We start from the raw sequence: 27245 nt of genomic DNA on the forward strand, positions 1-27245 counted from the left end.
CCCCTCGCCCCCCAGCCTTCAGGCAGTGATACACTACCCTTATCACGTGCCCATCGCAGCGTGACACGCTTGCTGAGGTGGACACCAGCCAGTGTCCACAGGCTGCAGGGACACGCAGAGTCAAGCTCAGGCCAGAGTAACGTCTAAGGCAGCCTAACAGAATCAGGGACTGCAGAGCCCAGTGAGGACATGGTGAGGGGCTGGGGGAGCCGGTCACAACAGGGCAAGTACCACGTGATCCCACTGGGGCGAGGGTCTGAGAGGGGTCAAATCTATAGAGATGGGAAGATGGAGTGTGTGTGTATGTGTTTGTGTGTGTTCCTGTGTGTGTGTGTGTGTGTGTGTGTGTGAGAGAGAGAGAGAGAGAGAGAGAGAGAAAGAGAGAGCGCTAGGGGGTATGGAGAACACGTGAAGGAGTTTCTGTTTTACGGGAAAAGTGTTTGGAGGTACACAGTGGAGGCAACACACTAAAGGAACTGTCAACTGTTTCTTTAAAAAGAGTTACGATGGGGGGTCAGGGTGGGGAGGCAGGAGGGAAACTTCGGACATTGGCAGTGGGAAATGTACACTGGTGTTGGAACATTGTATGACTGAAACCCAGTCATGAACAACCTTGTTACTGTGTATCTCACTGTGACTCAATTGAAAAAAAAAAAAGATGGTTATGACGCAGGCAATAAAGTAGGTCAGGGGCTCAACACGCTCGCCCCACACGCAGCCGGGCCTGGTTTCATCCCAGACACCACCTGTGATGCCTGAGCACTGCTGGGAGTGATCCCTGAGCACTGAACCAGGAGTCAGGCCTGAGTACCACTGGGCGTGGCCCTCCCTCCACCCCCCCCCCAAGAAAGGTTATGATGGCGATTTTATCCTGCATCTCTTCGGGACGGATGTGCAATCAAGCGACAGGACAGGGTCAGTCGAGTTAAGGCCTGTTTATTCCATTCCCTAAGGCATCAGCGGTGGCTGGAAGGCAGGAAACGCGCCCTCAGGCTTCCTCCCCTCGGGCACGCGCACGGTCCTCCCCTCGGGCGCCGACGGTGGAGCCCACACTGGCCAGGGCTGGTACCCGGGGATGCTGCTTCTCTGCCCCTCCCCCACTCCCCCCAAGCTCGGTGCCTGGAGGGGGCGGGGCGGGGTGGGGAGGGCTGGCCGGGCCGAGCTGCGCTGAAGGTGCCCAGTCTCCTGCGGGGACTCTGCGGCCACCCCGCCGCTGCTCGTGCCCCTCAGGCCGTGCGCTCGATGATGACCGCGATGCCCTGGCCGCCTCCGATGCAGGCTGACCCCACTGCGTACTTGCCGCCTCGGCGCCTGTGGGAGCAAGCAAGGGGACGTAGTGGGCGAGCCCGCCGCGGGGGAGGGGCCGCGTGGGGGAGGGGAGCCGGCGGTGGCTCATCCACTCCTCATCCACCTTTCTCCTCCAGCTCCTCTTCTCCGTCCACCCCCGACCCTCAACACTGCTCTCGAGGCACAGCAAAAGGGAAGATGGGGGGAAAGCTGGACCCTCTAACGGGAAACAAGCTGAGACCCAGGGCGGGGCAGCTTAGGGGGGAGCCAGGAGGGCGGGACACACGGGACCCTCCCATGCACGGTTCCACCAGCCCGAGACGGGTCCTGAGCACCTGGCCCGGAGGGTGTGTGGTCCAGGGCCCTGCGCGCTTGGTTCCACCTGCAGTTCCGGGGCAGGGCCAGGAGGAGGCGCTCTGCCGCCCACACGGGCGGTCAGCACCTGTGGAGACTCCCAGACCTGGGGCCCAGGCTGCAGGTCCGCACAGGGGCCTTCAGTGACAGCAGCTGGACCAGAAGCCTCTGGATATGTTTTCCTGAGAAAGGGACCCTCTCGGGCCCTTGGCAAAGGCGCAGCTGGGTGGCTGCCCTGGGCACTGTGAGTGCCGAGCCGAGTGCGGGCAGCGGTCAGAACCCGGCCACCAGCGAGGGCGGCTAGAAGGGGCGTCCTGGGAACCTGCCCACAGCCGGCTGCAGTGCGGGGCTGGCGCAAGGGCACCCTGGGAAACGCCATCCCGCGTGAGGGCGCGTACCTTAACTCGTGGACCAGGTGTGCCATGATTCTGGATCCGGAGCCTCCCAGGGGGTGGCCCAAGGCGATGGCGCCACCATTCACGTTGGTTTTACTGGGGTCAAGGCCCAGCGTCTTCTGAACCGCCAAGTACTGGGGAGCAAACGCTTCATTCACCTTAAAAACAGAAACAGGGACGGAGACCCTTTGTCACAAAGAACTGGGAGGCGTCCACCAGGGTTTACTGACAGCAAACTTTGCTGGGTTTGGGGGAGGGGTGTGTGTGTGTGTGTGTGTGTGTGTGTGTGTGTGTGTGTGTGTGTGTGTGTGTGTGTGCATGCGCGCGCGCGTGCCTAGGCACCTATTTAAATTACGTTGCAAGGTTGTTTTGTGTGCAATCCTTGTAAAAATTCAGCTTGGAAACAGGTATGCTTATTTATAGCTACTTTAGGCTGAATGCATCCCTTTGAGGGGAAGAAAAGCCCCAGTGTCACCGTGAGTGGACACCACGGAAGCTGAGGGGGAACGCAGAAAGGCCAGGGCCTTGCAGCTGGATGGCTAGCCCAAGTCCTGGCTAACTCTGCTCCCTCTGTGTTCTCAGGGATACAGATTTTGTTTGTTGGGGGGGCCACTCCCAGCAGTGCTGAGGGCTTACTCTTGGCTCTGTGCTCAGGGCTCTCTCCTGGCAAGGCTAAGGGGACCGTACAGAGTCCAGGGGACTGAATCCAGGTTGGCTACGTGCAAGGCTAGTGCCCAACATGCTGGACCATCACTTTTGCCCCTTGATGCGAGAATGTGACTGTGACATCCTTGTAAGGGCTGTCAAGGTGAGATGAACATCACGGGGATCGACACTCGGCACACAGTAGGTATAAAGAGTTGCTGTGACTGCCACCTCCGTCTCTGCTATTATTGTGGGCCACAGTCCTAAAAGGAATCCTAATGACAGAAAACCAAGCAGCTGTCCTGAGACCGGGGATACTGTCCGGAAACAGATGCTGAAATGCAGCCTCGCTAAAGCTCCACTGCTGCGTTGAGGGGCCGAGGCTGGCTCCTGAGCCTTTCACATCCTCTCAGCCAGGGCATTTTACAGAGAAAGCCTGTGGGAAGAGCGTGAACCTTTTCAGAGCCGGGTCAACACCCTGCCTGCTGCCCTTCCCGGCTGCAGTTTGGGATCTCCCGAGAGGGTCCTTCTTTGTCCTCAGAATCTCTCCTGTTACGTCTGCTCCAGAAGGTACTAAAACATCTAGGATATGGTAGGAATTGGGTTTTTGAACCCTGGGGGAAAAAAACAAACAAAAAAAAAATCTACCTTGTGATGGTCAAAATATCCCAAAGCAGTGGAGAGCTTTGCCCTTAAGTATGTAAGGGATTACGAAGAGCTTTGCAGAGCTGACGTATTGCAGCTGTGTGAAAGGTGCAAGCTCGAGCCGGACGCTTAGTGGAGCCTGCTGGGTAATGCATTGATGGACTTGCAGTCCGGGGTGCTTCCTTCGAAGGAGGGACGGAGAGGCCAAGGGGAAGCACCAGGTGCTCACCTGGTTGGGAAGGTACCTGCCGGGCTCCCGCCCGTGCAGTGAAAAGACGCCTTTCCAGTCACTGCGTCTATGGCCCAGTTGCAGCCGTGATTCCCACTGTCACGCAGCATGTGCAGAATTACCGAAAATGTTCCAATCCTCCCCAAACTGAGGATGGTATATGGCACATCTTTATGTGACTTCACCTCCACCCCCCTCCTTTTTTTTTTTTCTTTTTGCTTTTGGGTCACACCTGGCAATGCACAGAATTTACTCCTGGCTCTGCACTCAGGAATTACTCCTGGCAGTGCTCGGGCAACCATATGGGATGCTGGGAATCAAACCCGGGTCGGCCGTGTGCACGGCAAACGCCCTCCCCGCTGTGCCATCGCTCCAGCCCCAACCACCCCTTCTTTTAATTGTGCAAAATACTTAAGATGGCTCTGGGTTTTTTGTTTACTTGTTTTTGTTTGCCTTTTTGATTTCTGGGTCATACCCAGTGATGCTCAGGGGTTACTCCTGGCTCTGCACTCAGGAACGACTCCTGGCGGTCCTCGGGGCACCTCATGGAAAGCCGGGGACTGAACCGGGCCAGCTATGTGCAAGGCAAACGCCCTCCCCGCTGCACGATTGCTCTGGCCACCCAAGACCATTTTGTTTTAAACATAAAAAAAAAAATTGCTCAGACCAGAGGAGGAATTAAGGTGCTTACCTGGTCCAAAGCTGACCCAGATTCAAACCCCAGCACCACCCAGAGTTCCCTGTGCCAGGGGAGATCCCTGAGCACTGCTGGAAGCTCCCCCCCCAAACAAAGCCCCCCAAACCCTCTACCAACATATTTAAGAATCCAATGCCAAAAATCATGGGTGCACCCCAAATCAAACTGTGCCAACAGAATAAAAGCCAAAAGTAAAACATTTGGAGGTGGCTTTGCAGAGGGGTGTCTCAACTTGGTTTGTTTGGTTCTTTTTTTTTTTTCTTTTTTTTGCTTTTTGGGTCACACCCGGGAATGCACAGGGGTTACTCCTGGCTCTGCACTCAGGAATTATTCTTGGCAGTGCTCAGGGGACCATATGGGATGCTAGGAATCGAACCCAGGTCGGCTGCGTGCGAGGCAAACGCCCTACCCGCTGTGCTATTGCTCCAGCCCCTAGGGGTGTCTCAATTTGGGACAAAGGCAAGAAACTCTTAGATTTGGTGCCAGACATTGTTTTCTATTACTCAAATTATTTTTGTTTTGGTGGGGGGGCATGCCCATCGATGCTCAGGGCTTACTGCACTCAGGAATTACTGCTGGCGGTGCAGCGGGAACCGTATGGGATACCGGGGATCAAATCCAGGTTGGCTGCTTACAAGGCAAGTGCTTTGCCTGCTGTACTATCTCTCCAGCTCCCATTATGAAAATGTTCAAGTCTGCTTTTACTTCATTAAAAAAAAAGTTACTTTCCCCATTTTATATAGTGTTCAACAAGCACAATTAGTAGTTAGAAATATAATAAGTCCTAAGATGCTCTTAAGGATTTTTTTTTTTTTTTTTTGCTTTTTGGGTCACCCGGCAACGCATAGGGGTTATTCCTGGCTCTGCACTCAGGAATTACCCCTGGCGGTGCTCAGGGGACCATATGGGATGCTGGGAATCGAACCTGGGTTGGCCGCGTGCAAGGCAAATGCCCTACCCGCTGTGCTATTGTCTCAACCCCTCTTAAGGATTTCTAAACCCATACTTTAGTAGAAGTGAGGATGCTTTAGCTATTTAAACCTAAAGCATTTTAATCAGGTAAGAGCAAGCAACAACACAAGAGATGAGAGTAATGGTGACGACGGTGCCACTGCTTAGAAAGGTCACTGTCACTGTCATCCCATTGCTTATCGATTTGCTCGAGCGGGCACCAGTAACGTCTCCATTGTGAGACTTGTTGTTACTGTTTTTGGCATATCCAATACGCCACGGGTAGCTTTTCAGGCTCTGCCGTGTGGGCGGGATATTCTCGGTAGCTTGCCGGGCTCTCCGAGAGGGAGGGAGGAATCGAACCAGGGTCAGCCGAGTGCAAGGCAAACGCCCTACCCCGCTGCGCTATCGCTCCAGCCCGCTCAGAAAGGCGAGTCGTGCAAGCACAGGGCAGCAGAGCCGAGCTGCGTGTGCGTCGGCACCGGCAGTCTTCCGCACCGGGCAGCCGGGCGCTCTTACCTCCACCAAGTCCATGTCCTTGAGGCTCAGCCCTGCCTTCTTCAAGGCGCCAGTGATAGCGGAGACAGGCCCTAAACAGGAACACACACACACAAAATCGTCTTTTATGTTTAAGTTTCTCTTCCGGGGTGGGTGGCCTCCCAAACGCCGCTGAGGGGGCCCAGTGGCCTTACCCAGCAGGACTCGGCCCGCTGGGCACCGGGGCCGGGCACTGCGGGGCGAGCAAAGGGGCTAGCACATGCTGCTGCTTCCTGGACGCGGAGCTAGCTCTCGGGCCCCAGCTCCTCCTCCTCGGGGGCCACACCCCGTGGTCCTGAGGGGCCCGTGCGGGGCAGGGGCTCAGTCCCGGGGGCTCTGATGTGGGAAGCGTGTTCTCTCTAAGCCGTGTCTCCACGCTCCAAATTTCTCCTCCTTCACGAGGCAGCCTAAGGATTGCTCTCCACAATCACTGCACGACCGAGGGGCGGCTTCTGGGAGCCTGGACCCACGTACGCACGAGCCTGTGCTGCCTCTTTGCTGGAGGGTAACCTCCTACTGTAAGGACCAGCCGCCAGGGCCAAGGAGACGCCTGCCCCTGGGGACACTCGGTGCCTGCAAGGTAGTTCGGCCGACACCAGCGGAGACACATTGCACAGCGCCAGTGTCCGAGCCCTGGGCACTTTACAAGCCCTGCGTGTGCGGGGAGATGTCAGTCGCTCACTGCACTGTTGCGCTTTTTGTCCGCGTGAGCCCCCCTCACCCTGCCCGTGTCTCGGAAGCTACTCAGAGAGGAGAAACGGAAGAAACACCGAAACGTGATTCCCTCCGACAAACCAGACTGCTCGTCAGAACTCAGCGAGAACACGGAAAGATGCCACACTCCCAGGCCCTGCGCGGAAGCCACGGACACGAAGTCTTGTAAGGGAACTGTTGGCCCACAGGCGAGGTCAGCTGCTCGTGTGGGGCTTGGAGCCTCTCTGCGGACGGCAGAATGAGCAGGGCCCTAACAGTGCACAGCCGCGTCACCTCCTCCACGACATGCCCACCTCCGGCACTGCAGGCACGTGTTGCTGCAAGAACAGCTGCCTGAGAGCAGACAGGAAGGAATCTGCGTAAAATGGCATAATCTGCAGCAGAGAGGGGAAAGGCTCCCTCAGCACCCCTACGGATGGGGCATCTGTCGGTGGGCCACACCCCTGGCTGCACCTGTGCCAGGGCATTCGGCGAGGGGTCCTGTGAGCAGCACCCAGACATTGAAGCCCTCCTAGCAAAAAGAAAAACAAACAAACAAACAAAAAAACGGGGCCGGAGCGATAGCACAGCGGGTAGGGCGTTTGCCTTGCACGCAGCCGACCCGGGTTCAATCCCCGGCATCCCATATGGTCCCCCAAGCACCGCCAGGAGTAATTCCTGAGTGCAAAGCCAGGAGTAACCCCTGAGCATCGCTGGGTGTGACCCAAAAAGCAAAAAGAAAAACAAACAAACAGACATTGAAGCCCTCCAGAGGCGGCCACTCAGCGGCGGCTCACCCACCCCTTGCTCTCTCGCCACTGTCTGCACAAAGGGCCTCTCGAAGCTCACAGGAAATCCCCAGCCCCCTCCCGTCTGGATCTATATCCAGGACAGGTTTTTCCCTTGGCTGCTGTGGGGGTACAGGCGGCATCAATCAGAGCCTCTGGGTACGAGTTTCGTGTCGGTAAGGTATCGAATTGGCTCCCCTGCAAAGAGGGAGAGGAACCATGAAGATTCAGCGGCTCCCGTGGTTCCCGGGAGCACCTCCAGCTAAAAAGCATCTGTGGTTTCCTCCACGTCCACGTATCCCGAGTCAAGGCGACCCCCGTCTGCAGGAAGTGCTGGGGGCGGTCGGTCAGCCCTGTGTCCGCTGAGACGCGCTATTTGCTTGGTTTTCCCGATAGGCTCCCCTCCCCCCGCCCCTTCCCACAGGGGAGCCCGAGAGCATGCGCCGCCGGACAAGAGCGGCGGCCGGGAATCAGGCTCCCACTCGGAAGTCTCGGCCACGGCCTCCCTCCACCAGTTTTCTCATTCACAAGCGAGGCCCCTTCCCTCACTTCGGGGGGAGGGGGCGTGAAATGAGACATGTGGCAGACCGGTAGGAATATTCACCTTCCACCCCCACTCCCACACCCTCCCATTTCCATTGAGGAAAAAAAAAAAATCTTGGGTCTCCGCAATTATTTTCTGCCAGCTAATTGGAGCTGTCTCAAATGGGCCCTCGGGAATTTACAGCGTGGCTTTCCTGCGGTGCTTAGCATGGTCTGGCTGTTTATCACGCTGACACTGTCTGCAGTTTGTGTCCATTTAGCTACGTGCAAGTGTGAGCCATGGGTGGTCTGTGCCAGACTGAGGTGCAGCTGGTTATAGTCACAGTAGTCAGTGGCTATTGCAGCCACAGTTACCAGTGGCTGACTGCAGTCACAGGAATTAGTGGCTATTGCAGTCACAGGAACCAGTGGCTATTGCAGTCACAGTTATCAGTGGCTATTGCAGTTACAGTTACTAGTGGCTGATTGCAGTCACAGGAACCACTGACTATTGTAGACACAGGACTCAGTGGTTGATTGCAGTCACAGTTATCAGTGGCTGATTGCAGTCACAGGAACCACTGACTATTGTAGACACAGGACTCAGCGGTTGGCTGCAGTCACAGTTATCAGTGGCTATTGCAGTCACAGTTATCAGTGGCCGATTGCAGTCAGTTATCAGTAGCTGACTGCATCTCCCTTTCTCCAAGAGCGGCCTCGAGGGGCCTGACGTTTCAGAGACCCGAGTGCCCAGACTTTCCTCCAGAACCGGGCCATAAGTAGCTTATGTCACTGCGAACTCACCGATACCCATGATGGAGGGGTCGCAGCCGGACACGAAGTGGCCCACCACGCGGGCCAGCGGGGTGAAGTTGTGCTTCTTCACAGCGTCTTCGCTGGCGATGATGACGGCTCCGGCACCATCTGACACCCCCTGGAACAAAACCGGACAATTCCCCGGGGCTGAGGGGCTCTGCTTGCCTGAACCAACCCAGCGGGTCTCATGGGGTACCGCGACACGGGGTGGCCTGCTTCTGGGAGAGCGGGCGGCCGCGCTGGCACCACACGCGCCACCAGTGGTGCTCTGGTAACTTACGGGGAGTTTGGGGGTTTGTTGTTTTGGGGGCCACACTCCGTGGTGCTCAGGGCTCACTCCTGCAGGGCTCAGGGGGACCATGTGGGATGTCAGGAATTCAATCTGGGTCTACCCAGGCTCTACCCAGTGCTCTACCCTCGGTATTGTCTCTCCGCCCCGAAGGAGATTTTGTCTGTTTGTTCTGATTTGGGGGGGAGGCACATCGAGCTGTGCTCAGGGCTTAACTGAGCTCTGTTCTTAAGGTTCACTCCTGGTGGGCTTGGGGAATCATACAGGATGCTGGGGATTGAACCTGGGTTGGCCACATGCAATGCAAGTCCCCTGCCCTCTGTCCTGTCTCTCTGGCCATGAAGGAGATTTTTTTTGTTTGTTTGGGGGCCACCCCCAGCCGTGCTCAGGGGCTACTCCATCTCTGCACTCAGAAGTATGGGATGCTGGGGATTGAGCCTAAGTCAGCTGCATGCACGGCAAAGTCCTATCTGCTGTATTATTGCTCCTAATGTTTGTAATATCACTGTCACTGTCACTGTCATCCCGTTGCTCATCGATTTGTTCGAGCGGGCACCAGTAACGTCTCTCATTGAGAAACTTATTGTTACTGTTTTTGGCATATCCAATACGCACGGGTAGCTTGCCAGGCTCTGCCGGTTTGTAATATATCTTTTTCAAAATGCATTGAGCCATAAAATAAGGAAGGCAGAATCTGAGGCGTGAGGAAGAAACGGAAGATGAAGGAAGGAAGCGGAGAGTTTGCCCTCTGAAGTCCGGGAAAGACTAAGCAACGGGCAGCGTGTCCTCGAAGGGCTAAAACGTTTTGTTGCGAGTTGAGGGGCGGGGAATTAGCACCTGCGTGGTGCCACCTACCGAGGCGTTGCCCGCCGTGACCGTCCCGTCCTTCTTGAAAACAGGAGGGAGTTTGTTGAGCTGCTCCAGGGTGGTCTGGGGCCTCGCGTGCTCGTCCACTTGCATGGTCTGTTTTCCCTTCCTCGTCTTCACCTCGATGGGCGCCATCTCCTCGTTAAAGTAGCCGGCATCGTTAGCTGAGGAGGAAGAGCAGTGTAAGACCAGGCAGGGGAGAAACTAGGAACAAAATCCAACATGCCCCCTTTGGCTGAATTTCTTTTTTCTTTTAAATGTAGGAGTACTGCTATTTATTCAGCCATTGATTAAGCTGATTGAATGGGGCATGAACTCCACATTACTTTTATTTTTTTTAAAATTGAATCACCGTGAGATACAGTTACAAAGCTTTCATGTTCGAGATTCAGCCATATAATGATCGAACACCCATCCCTCCACCAGTGCACATTCTCCACCACCAGTGTCCCCAGTATGACACCCCCCCACCCTGCCTCCATGGCAGCCCATTTCCCTAATACTCTCTCTCTCTCTCTCTCTCACTTGGGGCATTATGTTTTGCTCGAATTTTCCCACCAAGCCTGCTAGAGCCTGCTAGAGCATTTATTGTCTATTGCTCATTTTGAATGGGTGCTTCAGCTGAGCTTCTGTTCGGACCTTTCCTTGGGATCAACTTCCGTACGAGCCGCTGGTACCGACAGCATCCACTTTGCCTGGTGGAGGCGTTCAAGTAGGCACCCATCTGTGCAGATGCGTGCAGCACCCTTACAGACACATTTCTTTAACCATGATTTTTTTCTCTCTCTTTTTTGGTTTTTGGACCCTGCCTGGTGTTGCTCAGGGCTTACTCCTGACTCTGGACCCGGGGTTTACTATTGACGGGCTTGGGGGACCACCTGGGGTGCCAGGGATGGAGCCTGGGTCAGCTAGGTGCCAGGCAAAATGTCCTACCAGCTGTACCGCTGTCCAGCCTCTCCCTCTGGGTCTTTCCCGAAGTCCACCTCTTTCCCGGGACTATGCCCAGTCTCAGGGGCAGCCCCCAGAGAGCCAGCTGTCCTGGAGGGAGTGTTCCAAAGCCTCAGTGGGTTCCACTGACCACAGGCCCCATTTGGGATACATTCCAAGTGTCCAGATGGGGTCCATTAAAAAAAAAACACCCTGGGGCCGGAGAGATAGTACACCGGGTAGGGCATTTGCCTTACACATAGCTGACCCAGGTCCAACTCCCAGCATCCCATATGGTCCCCAAAGTACCGTCAGGAGTAATTCCTGAGTGCAGAGCCAGGAGTAACCCCTGAGCATCGATGGGTGTGGCCTCCCCCCAAAAAAACCCCACCCTTTAGAAGTGGCACTGATTAATATAATTTCAAAAGAGAATTCCCAAATAACTTTTCAATCTGATCATCTAAAAACAAAAGAATAAAAAAGATGCAGTTTTCAAAATGTAGAATTAAAAAATATGTAATTTTGGGGCTGGAGTGATAGCACAGTGGGTAGGGCATTTGCCTTGCACGCGGCCGACCCAGATTCAACTCCCAGCATCCCATATGGTCCCCCGAGCACCGCCAGGAGTAATTCCTGAGTGCAGAGCCAGGAGTAACCCCTGTGCATTGCTGGGTATGACCCAAAAAGCAAAAAAAAAAAAAAGTAATTTTATGCATTATAAAAATATGTCAGGGACCCGAGAAGGGCCCCTGCCTTGCACACGGCTGACCTGGGTTCAACCCCCGGCATCCCCTCTGGTCCCCTGAGCACTGCCAGCAGTGATCCCTGAGCACTGCTGGTTGTGGCTCCCCTCCAAAAGCCTAAACGAAACCCCCCAAACCCAGAGGCCTGTTCCGATGGCTGCGCGGTCACCGCCATCTGAGGTGGTGAGGCTTCCCGTGGCCCCGGTGCGCCTGGTGTCACCGACCTGCTTTCCAGCGCTGCTGCGACTGCAGGGCGTACTTGTCGCAGTCCTCCCGGCTGATCTTGTGCTGCGCGGCCAGGTTCTCGGCGGTGATGCCCATGGGCAGCTTGACGTGCCGGTCCGTGAGGCCGGCCCACAGGGTGTCCTCCAGCTGCAGGGGACAGCCAAGAGTGACTGGGAGAGTCGGGCGCGATCACTTCCTCCCGTGGCCCAACCCCAGCTTCAGTGGAGCAAAGTAAGACGGGGTTTTCTCAGTGGCACTGACAGGCTGGCGACGGTGCCTAGGTGGCCTGTTTCGTTTTATTTTTTTACTTTTTTTTTTTTTTAATTGTATAACCGTGTGAGATAGAGTTCCAAAGCTTTCATGTCTGGGATTCAGCCACACAACGATGGAACCCCCATCCCTCCACCACTGCACATTCTCCACCCCACATCCCAGTCCTCACCCTGCCTCTCTGGCAGACAGTTTCCCCAGTACTCTCGCTCTAATTTTGGGCATTATGTTTTGCTCGAAACTTCTCACCACCATTCAAGCCTACCTGCCAGGGGCAGACGCTGGATAATTTATTTTCCATTGCTCATTTTGAGTATCATGCGAGCTTGCACGGCCGCGATTGTAAATATGAATGTCTAGACTGTAAGTGGTTGGTTCCAGGGGCATCTCTGTAGGGCACTAATCCATTTTGGGGTTCAACTGGGAGTCTCTGGGTCAGGGAAGTTGGTGTGCTAGGATGGAGCCCAGAGGCAAATTGTGGACGTGACAGCCGGTCTGCTGGGCGGGCGGGGACCCGGGGAGGGGCAGCCTAGGTCCTCTGCCACCCTGCGGCCTGGAGATTTAGTTGTGGCCTATTATTATTTTTTTTGTGTGTGTGTGGGGGTCACACCTGGCGATGCACAGGGGTTACTCCTGGCTCACACACTCAGGAATTACTCCTGGCGGTGCTCAGGGGACCATATGGAATGCTGGGAATCGAACCTGGGTCGGCCACGTGCAAGACAAATGCCCTACCCGCTGTGCTATCGCTCCAGCCCCAAGTTGTGGCCTACTTTTATTTATTTATTTTATTTTATTTTATTTTATTTTTGCTTTTTGGGTCACACCTGGCGATGCACAGGGGTTACTCCTGGTTCTACACTCAGGAATTACTCCTGGTGGTGCTCAGGGGACCATATGGGATGCTGGGATTCGAACCCAGGTCGGCCGCGTGCAAGGCAAACGCCCTACCCGCTGTGCTATCGCTCCAGCCCCTGTGGCCTACTTTTAAAAGCATCCGACACAGCAATCCAAGGTGAACTCGCTTCCCTCTCAGTGGGCGTGGGGGGGTTCTTAGGAGACCCAGTGGGGTTCAGTGCACAGGTGACAACGCAGATGTGAACCCTCGATAACTAATGGAGACCCCCCACCGCAGGTGACATCCTGTGCAGAGCCCTCAGGCGGCGTCTGTCGGGGCTGCTCTGTGGATAAGGCTGCAGCTCTGCGGCTCTCACGCCTGGGCGCTGGGGACGTGGGGGCAGCTGGTCCTGTCGGCTACAGTGAGGCTGCAAGAACCCGGCCAGGCTCTCTGAGCAGCAGAAGCTCTGTACTGTCCAGCTCACCTGTGCAGACCACTCGGTCAGCCTCTGGGTCAGTGCCCCGTTTCTCCAAAGGCGCGCACAAAATACACGGGCGCCTAAAGTTCCTTCCCGTGTTTCCTAGATCTCATCCTTCTCGGTATTGAACATGGCGGTCAGGTGAGCTCCTGGGGGAGCGTGTAAAACTAGGCCCTGCGCGTGGGAAACGCCGTGCTCACAACACGCCTCGCGCCCTTTGCTCTGAGAAGCTTGTGGGCGTTCTCAGAGGGGTGCGGGCGGTTTTCCGGCTGACGGGCAGGTAGCCTATCCTCTACGTGCAGAGAGAATGTTTCCTGCGACAGACCTAGTCAATGGTAATAGGAATAAAACTCAGCTATGGAGCCAGAGCCAGAGTACAGCGGGTAAAGTGCTTGCCTTGCCTGCGGCCAGTGTGGGTTCACTCCCCGGCATCCCTGAAGGATGCTGGAGCACCCTCAGGACTAATTCCTGAGTGCAGAGTCAGGAGTAAACCACGAGCATGACTGGGTGTGCCAAACAACAACAACAAAAACAACCTCATTTAAATCACTGTACTGATCAAATCATCCAGCTTACCAGCAATTCCACAGAAACTAACTTAACCCTTGCCTAACTTCCTGACCCACTGCTTCCCTTACACCATCCCCCGAAGTCTTCACTACACACACCAGGCATGTGCTGAGATAGTCTGATTTTATGTGGATTAAAATGCCTGAAGTAGCGAGCACAGAAAGAGTTCTGGAATAGTGTATACGCTTCTCAAATCTTGCCACTCTCGCATGAACAAAACTGGTTTCAAAAGCAGTGGCCCCTCTCCGAAGTGGGATTACGACCGGGAGTATAGAGTAGCACGAGAAGTGATTTTTTCCAAGCTTGAGGGGTTCCAACCTGGAGATCCGATCCGAACTTGGTTCCGAAACGCACGTTTCTGACGCAGTAGGGGGCCTGGCTCATGCTTTCCGTCCCGCCACACAGCACGACCTCTGCGTCTTTGACACAGATTTCCTATGCGAAAGAAAACAACAGCAAAAACAAGATCCTTTCGAGGTGTCTGGAAGCATCTGATTAAAAGGGTGTAGGAAGCAGTAAACTGACATGAACCCACGGCAGCTCACAGCGCCTGGAAAGCAACGATAGCTAAAGTAGATCGAGTGCTGATATAAAAGTCATCCCCAGGGGAAAAACTAACAAACCTCAAACGCTGCCAATCCTACCTTCCTTTTGGCCAGGGGTTGTTAATTCCCGATTCGGTACAAATCTTGAAAAACAGGAAATATGTAAATATCTGGCAGTAATGTACAGATTGAGCTGGAGATACGGTACAGCAACTAGAATGATTGCCTTGCACGCAACAGACCTAGGTTTGACCTTCGGGACCGCAAAGGGTTCCCTGAGCACAGAGGCGGGGGCAAGCCTTGAGCACTGCCGGGCATGACCACAAAGTAACGCACCCAAAGGAGAGACTGCAAGGGCTGGGGAGGTGACTCGGCAGGAGAGCAAAGGCCTTAAGGGCACAAGCCCCGAGATTGATCCCCAGCACTGCCTGGCTTCCCCCACTTGGCTGGATGCTGGGTCCAACCCAGGACCAACAGGTTGGCCCTGTCTCAGGTCCCCGTATCACTGAGCACTGCTGGGGGCTCTCCACTCTGAAAACAGGCAAAAACTGTCATCTGGATGGACCCATCTGATGGAGGTCCCATTGGCAAGAACTGGGTTAACCCAGAGGGTCCATCAAAACAATCCATTCCATTTTTTCCAGGTTTTTCAACTGTTGACACTCCTCAGAAAATGACCGCTAAGAAAATCAGGGTCAGGACCAGAGGGGACGACGTTTGCCTTGTATGCAGTCGACTTGGGTTCGATCCCCAGCATCCCATATGGTCCCCCGAGCACCGCCAGGAGTAATTCCTGAGTGCAGAGCCAGGAGTAACCCCTGAGCATCGTCAGGTATGGCCCAAAAAGCAAAACTAACTAAATAAAACTGTGTACATAAAAAGAAAAAGAAAAGAAAAAATCAGGGCCAGTATTTAAGACACGCCACGACCCAAAATGACGTGAAGGCAGCGCAGGATGCATTCTAGTGTGTCTTTGTCTTTCACACGGTGAGTAAAGGAAGATGCTGACAAAAATGAATTTCATAGTCTTCCTGTGAGTTCTTGGGAGTTACCGCAAGCACAGAACTCAAGCATCTGATTGTGGCCCCAAAATGAAAAATAAATTGTGACAAAATGTGACCTAGAATGAGCCACTTTAACCAAGTTCTCTTATATCACTGTATAAGGTACCATCACTCAGATCCAGAAGTCTTTATCTTCCTGAACCGAACCTTAAGCCCCCTGAAAAGTGATCCCCTCCCCCAATTCTCTCCCATCCCACCCGGCAACCCTCATTCTGCTTTCTATGTAATTGATGACTTAAACCAGCTGCATCTGTCTTACTGTAAGAGGATGAATCATTAACTAAAATTTCTTTAAGGCCCACTAATGACTTCAAGAAGTTTTTCTGGGCTGTTGCAACAATCCAAGGGTCAACCTTTGTTTTTCACATGGTCAACCCAGTTTTGATCTCCAGTGCCACCTATGGTTCCTCGAGTACTGTTGGCTGTGGCCCATACAAAACCAAATCTTCTTGTTAATGTTTTTCCAAGAAAAACCTCTCCGAATAAATATTACCTATTTTTAGAAGCCACAGTATTGTTTAAGAGGCTGTTTATGTCGTATTTTCAGAGGTGAAGAGACGAGAGGGAAGGTCCTTACCTGGCACCCGCTCACGATGGACTGGAAGCCCGAGCCACAGAGCCGATTGAGGGTGAGAGCGGGGGTCTCTGTGGGGACCCCCACGCGCAGCCCGACATGCCTGGCCAGGTAGGCAGCATCTGAAGAGCTCTGGAACAGAAGGAAAAGGAAAGACGTTCCCCTATAAACCCAGGAATTAAGAAAGGACGGGAATGTTGGCATTCTGGACAAACCAATCAACTGGATGGGTCCCGGGCAAAACTCTCCACATGTGCTTAGGCTCTGCCCAGGGCTGGAGGACAGCAGGTAGGGAGTGTGTCTTGCACGTGGCTGGCTGAGGTTCAGTCCCTGGGACCACTTATGGTCTCCCAGCACTGCCAGGAGTGATCCCCGAGCACAGAGGCAGGAGTAAGCCTTGAGCACTGCCGGGTACTGGCCCCCAAACAAAAACAAACAAACAAACAAACAAAAAATTAGGTCAAACTACAACAATGTCAATCAATTTTTAAATTACATGTGAGGAATTCTTATGATTCAACTTTTTAAATAATCAGAGTCAATTTTTAAATGGAACAGGTTAGAGAAGCCAGAGAGATAGTAGAGTGGTCAAGGCACTTGCCTTGCATGCAGACAAACCCAGCTGGGTCTAAAGCACCACCTGAGACCCCCAAGCACTGCCTGAAGTGACCCCTGAGCACAGCTGGTGTCCCCTTCCCCCTCCCCGCCCATGGGAATGGGTCATCTCAGAGAGTCCTCAACAGAGGAACTAGCCGAGGCTGTGACTGGGGGAGCAGGACACTTTCCAGCCCAGTTCCCAACCCAACCACCCAGACCAGGAAGGCTGGGGGTGGGGGGCCTGGGGACACGGCACCCAGAGCGTCTTCTACAAGCACCGTGGTCATACAACAGAGCTGAGACCAAGACCCACTAACAGGGGAGGGGAGAAATAAACATCGGGGCAGGATGAGATCAAACCCAACACATCCTGTGAAAATACAGACTCTCAACGGCGGGTCTAGGACTGGCTCAGATTCTGCATCTCAGCCCATTTCCCTGGTGAGACAAATGCTGGTCCAGGAGAGATGAAAGCTGGTTTTGTTTCTTTGTTTGTTTTAAAGAGTCATAACAGCTCTTATTAGACAGCTAACCCAAATTTTGTAAAATGCAAAAAACTGGTTGCTCAAGGTAAAACCTTTTGAGAGTTTTCACTGTACTACTTTGAACTCTTGTATAGATTCAGCAATTTTCAAATTAAATTCCAACAAATTCAGCACCTCCCTAGGTCAGGAGTTTGGAGATAGAGGGGAGGAACTCAGCATTACAGCAATCCTTTGGGTGTTCTATTTATTGACTGGGATAAAAATTATTAATGCATCACAAAGGTCTTTGGTCTTTGGTAATTCTTTTGGCACGATTTTCTGTTTTGGAGTCACTTTCTTTAATAGTGTCTAGTTAGGTAAAAGACGTATTTTCTTAAATGAAACAATGATTTGAGGCGATCTAAGACTATGAAGCTTAGAGTTAGGAGGTTTGTGTGTGTGTGTGTGTGTGTGTGTGTGTGTTTCAGGTATTCAGTGTTCCAACACCAGTCCCACCACTGGTGAGATCTTTTCTCCACCAATGTTCCCAGTTCCCACCCCCCCCCCCAAGCCTACTCCCTTAGCAGGCACAAGATCATTTACTTTATATTTATTTTATATTGCTTGTTATAACACATATCTCTCACCAGTGTTACTAAAGTTATTATCTGAGGATTTACGGAGCTGCTTTGTGCTGGTTGAGCCTTCTGTGCTATTGTTTTTGCTCATTGGGTTTAGTGGGCTTCTATGCTTCTTTCCCCATCTAATTTGCTGTGCTCCTACTGGGCTGTCCGAACTGTGAAAGTTGGAGGTGTTGTGTGGCTACATATGCGGCCATGTGCTACAGGAACCGGGAAACTGGGACAATTCTGCAGCCTGGTGTCTCTTAGAGATCAGTCGTGGAGTTGGGAGGCTGGACTGTTTACATGCTGGGTGGGGGATGTCAGTGTGGGTGTGGCAGGGCGGGACTCTGCCGGCCCATCCCCAGAAGGCTCCAGAGATCTCAGGCCGGAGACTGGCCTTCCAGGACCACTCAGCGGCAGTGAGGTTAGTGGTGGCCTGAGTTTTTTGGTTTGGTGTTTTTTTTTTTTTTTTTGGTTTTTTGGGTCACACCCGGCGATGCATAGGGGTTACTCCTGGCACTGTACTCAGGAATTACTCCTGGTGGTGCTTGGGGGACCATATGATATGGGATGCTGGGGATCAAACCTGGGTCGGCCGCGTGCAAGGCAAATGCCCTACCCACTGTGCTATTGCTCTGGCCCGGTGTGGCTGAGTTTATTGGAGTTAGGAGATATGGATTGCAACCTCGCCGGCAACCATGTGTGGAGCCTTCAAAGTCTCAGGTTCCTCACTTGGATTTGCAAGTGCCTCATTTCTAAGTAAGGGCTTATAACTAAATGGCACAATTTTGAGTGAGTTGGCAAATCCTCGTCTTCTTTATTCGATCATTTCTGGAAATCACTTTTATGTACATTCTGAATGTGGTCTTACCTGATATAATAAAACTTCTTTCTGTTTTCTACAAAGTAACTGCTTTCTTCCTTCTTTTTGGTTAAAATTTCTCTAAGTACTTCTGTTACAAAGGGACAGAGTGCAGTTAAATATGAAAAATCTGTGGGGAGAATGTAGCGGAGGAAGACGGTTTGCTGGGCAGTCAGCTCACAGGGCTGGCTCAGGCTTTGCCGGCAGGGGGCCTGGGCTTGAGCCCTGGCATAGCACAGTTCCCAGAGCACTGCTGGAAGTGGCTCTTGACCACAAAGCCAGGTCATAGTCCCTGGGCATTTCTAGGTATTTCAACCCCTGCCCGCTCCGCTCCACAACCAGGAAATCTGTACTGAGCCCAACAGTTCCAGATCATTGGGTCTAACTGGGTAATTCCTTCACGCTTCTGGGGAGCGGCTGGAATGATGGTACAGCAGGCAGGGGGTTTGCCTTAAGGCGTCTGACCTGGACCTGGGTTCCATCCTCAGCACCCACATATTCCATGCCTCTGCCTAGGAGAGGTCCTTGAGTGCAGAGCCAGGAGGAAGCCCTGAACACAGCCGGGTGTGACCCCCAAACAAGAGCAAATAAGACCATCAAACAAATGAAAACAAAAACCTGGAAGCGTTCTCATGTGTTGAAAGAGGCTTAAAGCTCATAAACCCTCTAAGGTTTCTCTTTGGGGTCTCTTTGGGGACCCGCACGTGTGCCCCGGTGTGCCTGGCCAAGTTGGCAGCGTCTGAAATGTTCTGGGACAGAAGGGAAAGGAAAGACGCTCCCTTCTGCCGCTCTAACATTCATAAATTCTACCCAGAATTTTCCTCTGCAAAGTTCCTAATTATATTACTCCCTATTATAAAGCTATCTTCCGATATTAGGATTTTCTATAAAGGAAAACATGAAGCATCTTTAAAAGCAAGAACTTTGTGGGCAGCAGGACATGAACTTAGGTGGGAATTTGTGTTTCTCTAACTGAAAATCCCAAGGACGGGATATGCCCCCGGGTAAGATAATTTAGGTATTAGAGTGCAAAGGTTTGGCAAATATACACCCAGGAAGGAATAATCTAACAGGAAAGAATAGACTGAGATGGAGGGACAATATAGGCAAAAACAAAACGGGAAACTGTCCCACTTGTAAGGGTGCCCGCTGATTAACTTAGAAACACCCAGCCTTGGCTCTTCCGTGCCTGCTGTATGCTAGTGTCTCTGCCAACTTAAACAGTGGGCAATGTGGTGCTGAACAAATTGTCTGCCTGTGCTGTAGGGAGCCATTTTACCTTACTGATCTTATCCTGTCACTATTTGTTTAATCACTAGCTAACCCCATGCCACACCTAGCAAAGGTTGCCACTCCTAATCTTACTGATTTTATCCTATCAGTATTTGTTTATTACTAGCTAAATCCCGTGCCACACCCTGCATTTCTGTTGGGGGTCCTGGCACCACCTCCTCCCAACAGGGAGGTATAAATACTGTAACTGCCATAGAATAAATGCCTTTTCTCCCTCCTCCGGGCTCTGCGTCTGTTCTTTCGGCTGCGCCCTATGAAGAGTTCTCCCTGCTGAACAGAACGAGACCTCCACATCGACTTCCACACTGTGCATCACCAAAGCCTGGACAGTCCCCGGGTATTTGTCTGTCGCCTGTGTTTATCTGTCTTGTTCTCTGTGACCGACGCCTGTTGGCTGGCGGTGAAGGTACCAATCCCGCTGGCTTCAGACAAACCTGGAAGTTCAAAATACAGGTGACCTTGGGTGCTGGAGTGATATGACAGCGGGTAGGGCATTTGCCTTGCACGTGGCCAACCCAGGTTCGATTCCCAGCATCCCATATGGTCCCCTCAGCACCGCCAGGAGTAATTCCTGAGTGCATGAGCCAGGAGTAACCCCTGTGTATCACCAGGTGTGACCCAAAAAGCAGAAAAAAAAAAGTACAGGTGATCCTGGTTACTTGCAGATTCCACATCTACACGTTTACTTCCTTGGGGAAATGTATTTGCGATCCCAAAGCCAGTACATGCTGAGCCGCTGTGCTTACTCGCAGACATTCGGAGTACAGGAAATTCTAGTTGCCCTTGGACTTTCAACAAGCATCCTTGTAGTCTATTTAGGGTTGCATGAATATATATATATTTTTTACATTTTTGTGCTTTTCCTGTTTAAAACGTTCCCAAGCATGATGCTAAATATTTTTTTATTGTCCCCGAATAGGAAGAGAGCTGTCCTGTGGCTCATGGAGAAGATGTGTGAGATACATTTCACCAGGCATTAGAGTGAGGTGCTGTGAGTTTAATGTTAATAATATAAAATGTCCTTAGATAAACAGATATACTGGGGCCGGAGCAACAGTACAGTGGCGAGGGCATTTGCCTAGCATGCGGCTGACCCGGGTTCAATCCCCAGCATCCCCTAAGGTCCCCCAAGCACTGCCAGGAGTAATTCCTGAGTGCAGAGCCAGGAGTAACCCCTGAGTATCACTGGGTGTGACCAAAACAGAGGGAAAAAATAAAAGATATCAAATAAACAGATATACTAAAAAGGTGATACACTGACCAGTTTAACCAAAATTTGTTCCAAGAGCCTTATAGGAACCTTACCTGTACTTCCCCACAGAACAAAGGCTCGAGAGTCGCTAATTCAGGGTTCACGGTGACTCTCTGAAACAAAACCGCCTCAAAAAGAAGCTGTCCTGGGAATAGTTGTGTGCCAACACAGTAACCTAGATGACAGGGACACCTAAAACTGACTCAAGAAGAAGTAAAAAAGACTCGAATCTACCTATAACAAGGAAGGAGACAGAATCAGTAATTTAAGAAGCAACCCATTACCAAAAAACCTCCACAAACCAAGCTACCGTGTGTAGAGAAATAGCACAAGGGTGCTTGCCTTGCATGTGGCTGACCCTGGTTCAATCCCTGGTACTGCGTATGATTCCCTGAGCACCACCACGAGTGATCCCTGGGCACAGAACCAGGAGTCTGAGTAGCCCTGGACCACGGCACCAAATCCAAAATCTAAAACTAAAACCCCAAAACAGCTCAGACTGGCAGCACCATGGAATTTATATTCACTATTTACAAATTTCCCTTAAAAACAGAAGAGGAAGTTCAATTCTCAACTCATTTTATCCAGTCATTATATCAAAACATCATAAGAAAACTACAGACCACTATATCTTGTGACTATGGTTGCAAAATCTTCAACAATATCCTGATAGTCCGAATCCAGCAAGGCTTAAAGAGAGTTATACACAAAAAACCAAGTGGGATTTATTTATCCTACAAATGTGAGGTTGTTTCACCATCTGGAAATCAATCTATTACATCATATCAATAGAACAAAGACTAACATCCTGGCTGATCTGGGTTCAATCCCCGGCATCACATACGGTCCCCGCCAAGCTCCACCAAAAGTGATACCCGAGCACGAAGTCAGGAGTAATCCCTGAGCACCTCTGATAGGGCCCAAAAGATAAACAAATAGCAACAAACAACACAAAAAAACAATAAGAAACATACAAAATTGGAAGACAATTTTTAAATCTTTTATAAAAACATCAACAGATTTGGAAAGGACGCCCCCCACTCCCGAGAACTCAACATGATAAAGGGGCATTTTACAAACCCCCAATTGACAATTTCACATATGGCGAAAGTCTGGGCACTTACCGTATAGTTTCAGGAACGTGACAAGAATATCTACTTTTTGCCACTTTTATTAAATATCAGGGGGTTGGCCCTGGGCAATTAGGAAAGAAAAAGAAATAATAGAGTCTAGATGGGAGAGGATGCTAAGCCCTCCCAGATGACATGACGTTACTACAAACACCGTCAGGAAACCAGTAAGACTATCAGGATGACGGACCCTAACAAGGTTTCAGACACAACATGACATATAAAAATCATGTTCCTGTTCACTTGCAATTAACATTTAATAAGTGAAAGAAGCAAGCTATTCCATTCCCAATAACTTCAGAAAAGATGAGAACTGTAATAAGTTTAGCAAAAAGAATTAAAAAAAAAAACTCACATTCTGAAAGCTATAAAAGACTGCTAGGGAAAAAAATGTAAGAATCAGGGTCTGAGCTAGAGCTCGAAGGGCAGAGTTCATGCTTCGCGCGCATGCGCACTGGCCCCACAGGGTTTCCTGGGAGTGACCCCTCACCCCAATCAAACAAAACAAAGAGTCAGACAAATGGAGAAGCATTCCACAGTTCAGACGAAATGCCCCTCCTAGAGCAGCACAGTAGGAGCTCAAACACGGCAAGGACCCTGAAAGTCTGTCAGCCGGAAAAGGGAAAACACGGTACATCCACACTACGGATTATTCTGTCCCCGACACGAGCCACTCATCCATATTGCAAACACAGTGAGCCCCTGTCCCCCCGTGTAAATGCCTTTGGCAGCCCCTCACCACCAGACTCGCTGGGGCAAGTCCTGTTAGGGATGAAATGCAAGGGCCCCCGCCTCCCCTCTGCCCCACTGACCTGCATGACATTGCCAACGATGACGCTGTCGATGGTTTCTGGCGAGACTTTGCCAGCGGACAGGGCAGCCTTGGCAGCGAATTCAGTCAAGTCCGTCGCCGTGAAGTCCTTCAGGAGACCTCCATAAGCTCCAAAGGGCGTCCGCTTGGCGGCCACGATGAACACACCTATTGCAGGGAGGGTTGAGAGCCGTTACCGACGAGGCTGCACCCCCAAGCAGCTCTCAGCAATTCCAGGGTGAACCCTCAGCGTCAGGGACAATTTTCACTTAGGGAAACTTAAATTTTTTTTTCTGTGGCATATACCTGGAATAGGGTACATGCACAAAGGAGTCTCAGGAATTCTCCGTTTGCTCAATGACTGCATGTATGTACACCACCAGGTATGTTCCTTTAGCGAGACAGATTCTTGGACTGGAGTGATAGCACAGTGGGTATGGCGTCTGCCTTGCATGTGGCTGACCTGGGTTCGATTCCTCCATCCCTTTCGGAGAACCCGGCAAGCTACTGAGAGTATCCCACCCGGATGGCAGAGCCTGACAAGCTACCTGTGGCATATTTGATATGCCAAAAGCAGTAACAAGTCTCACAATGGAGACACTACTGGTGCCTCCTTGAGCAAATCGATGAACAACAGGACGACAGTGCTACAGTGCAGAAAGATTCTTGCCTGGAGACTTCAATGCGAGCAGCATTGATGTGCAGTGGAAACACAGTGTATGAGTGTGTCAGGCACATACACCGTGCCTAGTTGTAGATTTCTTCCTCTTGTCTGAGACCAGGCACTCACTCTAGAACAACTCCCTAATCTCCACGGGGAAATGTGCAGTTTTCCACAGGAACCAAAAGCAGGCTCAAACAACAAACTGCAAACAACTTGAGCTCTAGTGAAATGCACAGGATGGGCCACTGGGAGTCCCTCTAGTATCTGGAGCCAGTTAACTTGTAAAATCACTCACATTTAGTGGCTTTTCCCCCAGCCAAATACAAAGCATCTTTTCAATAGTTTTTGACCTGATAGTAATTCGGCTCGTGTTCTCTATATCTGCTAATATGCTATTATAAGGTGTCACTGAGGATATACTGATTTTCTGCATTTGACCTATTACTAAGGATCCAGGGGATTAGCTGTTAGCTTCCTAATACAAAGTCAGATAGTTGAACTAACATTATTAGTTCAACTGGTGATCTTGCACAAGTCAAAAAAAAAAATGATTCCTTTCAAAGGCATTCTCCTGCCACCAGGTCCTCAACTGTTACTATTCAAACATTCAACCTCCACGGGCAAGTGGCACCCACTGATTTTGCCAGGCAAAACGAGCACAGGTGTGAGCTGCATGCAGTGGCAAAGTCTGATCACACTAACGTTAGGCACTACTACGTGCTTGGCATTTGATCACTTCCCAGGAATCTACTCTCCCCGGTGACTCTTCCAGGTGAATACTGCCATCACATACAGGGACACTGAGTCAAGACTTCACAGGCCGCACTGTGGATATACCTGAACAATCTCAGCACCTATTTCCACATCTTCTCAAGAAACCATGAGAACTGGGGCCGGAGAGATAGTAAAGCCAGTAAGGTACTTGCCTTGCATGCAGCCAACCTGGGTTCGACACAGGGCACCTTATAGTCCCTTGAGCATTTCTAGGAGTGATCTGTAGGAGCCAGGAGTAAGCCCCAAGCACAGATGGATGTAGCCAACATCCTTCCCCCTCCTCAAAAAAGGAAAACCAAACCCAAACCAAAAACAATGGGACTTAATTTTAACAGTGGGTTTGTACCAAGGCACTGAACTGAAATGGAGACGAACCAATCACCGCACTTTGTCCTTCCCTTCGTGCTTACCCATCTCTTCACTGGGGCACAAACTAAACCCATCGAAGGAACATCTCAGCCTCTCTTTTTGTTCCCACTTAAATAGTGTCTCGGCACATGGCTTTCATCTGACAAGACGGGTTATCTGTGCCAAGATGCCCCCCCCTTGCGAATGCCCTCTAGATGTTCTTGTTGAACAGTCTCTGCCCGTTTTTACAGAGCTGACTTCTTTCATTTCTCTTCCTCTCGGCCATGCTCTTTTCCTAAGCAGAAGCCCAGCTAGCCTAGCATGTTCCCATCTACCTCTCCAGCCCAGAGCGATGGCATTATAAAGAATGACGGCCGGAGTGCCTCGGAGAACGAAGCCAGGCAGATACGAGCGAAGAGAAGAACATGTGCGTGCGTGCCCGACTTATTTATAGCCCCTAGCTCGAAGGCCAGCTGCCCACACTGCACGGGAGAGGCCAGGACTCGGGAGTTCAGCCCCACTGGCTTGGAGACTCCAAGGATAGAGTTCTAGGCAACCAGCGAATGGAAGGAGAAGCAGAAAGTAGGAGAGCAGAGCGCCACAGGGCGGGAGGCTGCATCCCACACATCAACTCTCAGTATCCACCCGGCGCCCTACCTGGGCACACGCAGAGCTGGCAACAAGATCTCAGTGAAGGCTCAGGTAAGGCTGAGATTGAATTCAGAGTCGGGGGGCCGGAGAGGCAGCCCGGGAGTGAAGGCGTCTGCCTTCCAGCTGGCTGGCTCTAGTTTGATATCTGGCACCACATGAGCAGCTCCGGGCACAGCCTTCAAGCACTGCCGGAATATTCTGCAATCCTTGGTGCCTCAGGGCCTCAGAGGCACAATGTCCTCAAGCAATCACAGTGAGCCTCTGGCCCGGCTGGTGGAGAGTCAGCAGGGCACCCCTCACCCCTCCTTCCAGGCCTCCTTGGGAGGCCCTCCCAATCACTTCCCACCCCACCTCTCACCCCCGCTCACGGGGTGGGGGTGGGGAATAAAAGAAAAAAATTAAGGCTTGAGGGATATAAGATTTAAGCTCCTAATACCCAATGACAGCAGAAACAAGGGCCAGGAGGGAAGGTTCACGGTTGGAAGGTTGGAAGGTTGCCACAAGTGGCGGTGGAGAGACGGCAGCGAGGATAGAGAAGGGACCACTGTGATGATGATAGTTGGCAATGGTCACTCTGGACAAGAACTGCGTTCTCTGGACAAGAACAAACAGGACCACATTTCAGCACCGGCATTGCGAACTCTAATGCCCAATAGGAAAGAGGGAGAGCTCGAGAAAGACAAGTGCCTGCCACAGAAGCAGGCTAGGGGTAGGTGGGTGGGAGGGAAACTGGGGACATTGGTGGTGGGAAATTTACACTGATGATGGGATGGATCATGAGAGCCTGTATGACTGAAACCCAATCTGGAAAACTTTTTAACTGTGTATTTCATGTTGGTTCAGTTAAAAAAAAATCATTAGGGGCTGGAGCGATAGCACAGCGGGTAGGGCGTTTGCCTTGCACGCGGCCAACCCGAGTTCAAATCCCAGCATCCCATATGGTACTCTGAGAACTGCCAGGAGTAATTCCTGAGTGCAGAGCCAGGAATAACCCCTGTGCATCACCAGGTGTGACCCAAAAACTTAAAAAAAAAAATCATTACACGTCACTGTATCACTGTCATCCCGTAGCTCATCGATTTGTTCGAGCGGGCACCAGTAACATCTCCATTGTGAGATTTGTTGTTACTGTTTTTGGCATATCGAATATGCCATGGGGAGCTTGCCAGGCTCTGCCATGCATGCGAGATACTCAGTAGCTTGCCGGGCTCTCCGAGAGGGGCGGAGGAATCGAACCTGGGTTAGCCTCGTGCAAGGCAAACGTCCTACCTGCTGTGCTATTGCTCCAGCCCATCATTACAGATAGTAAAAACTAAAATAAATTAATTACATTTAAAAAATAAATTAAAAAAAAGATTTGAGCTCTGACTCTTTGTTACAGAGACAGTCTTAAGTTCAAAGTCAAATTAACTGCAAAGATAAAATAGGCTCCAATTTTTTTGATCCATAACATAATCTGGTATCTACAATGTGTCACCTGAAATATCTCTGACCTAATCCTTAATGAATCCAGGATGATATCCAGGAATATATGACTTATTCTCAAGAGAAAAGATACCAGCGCCAACCCCAAGATGATGGTGAAGTTAAAGTCAGCAGACAAGTGTTTTAAAGCCACTAGCTACTCCAATGATGTGCAGACATAAAAGGGAAAATATGCTCAGAGTTAGAGACGAGGCAGGTGAGCAAAGAAATAGAACCAGTTTTTTAAAAAGAAAATATTGACGCTGAAAATTATAGAAAATAAAAAATTTAATGAGTGGAAATGAAAGGAAAGAAAATCTAGTGCCTCTGAAGACAAAATTAGCCAATAACAAAATTATTCAA

At 51.3% G+C, this 27245-nt stretch overlaps 1 protein-coding gene across 1 annotated transcript in view; it reads right to left on the minus strand.

Annotated features, from left to right (window-relative positions):
- Positions 1-920: 920 nt before the first annotated feature.
- The window catches only part of ACAA2 (acetyl-CoA acyltransferase 2), a 30693-nt gene continuing 4368 nt past the window's right edge, over positions 921-27245 (minus strand). Inside the window, exons 2-10 of the mRNA XM_004616129.2 lie at positions 22983-23149; positions 15953-16081; positions 14085-14201; positions 11610-11757; positions 9704-9879; positions 8548-8677; positions 5723-5793; positions 2040-2194; positions 921-1311 (exon numbers count right to left, since the gene is read on the minus strand). Coding sequence (XP_004616186.1) covers positions 1227-1311; positions 2040-2194; positions 5723-5793; positions 8548-8677; positions 9704-9879; positions 11610-11757; positions 14085-14201; positions 15953-16081; positions 22983-23149 — 1178 coding nt within the window. The 3' untranslated portion in view covers positions 921-1226. The remainder of the gene's footprint in view (positions 1312-2039; positions 2195-5722; positions 5794-8547; positions 8678-9703; positions 9880-11609; positions 11758-14084; positions 14202-15952; positions 16082-22982; positions 23150-27245) is intronic.

The sequence above is a fragment of the Sorex araneus genome, chromosome 2, assembly GCF_027595985.1.
Source record: "Sorex araneus isolate mSorAra2 chromosome 2, mSorAra2.pri, whole genome shotgun sequence".
In the NCBI taxonomy this organism is placed as follows: domain Eukaryota; kingdom Metazoa; phylum Chordata; class Mammalia; order Eulipotyphla; family Soricidae; genus Sorex; species Sorex araneus.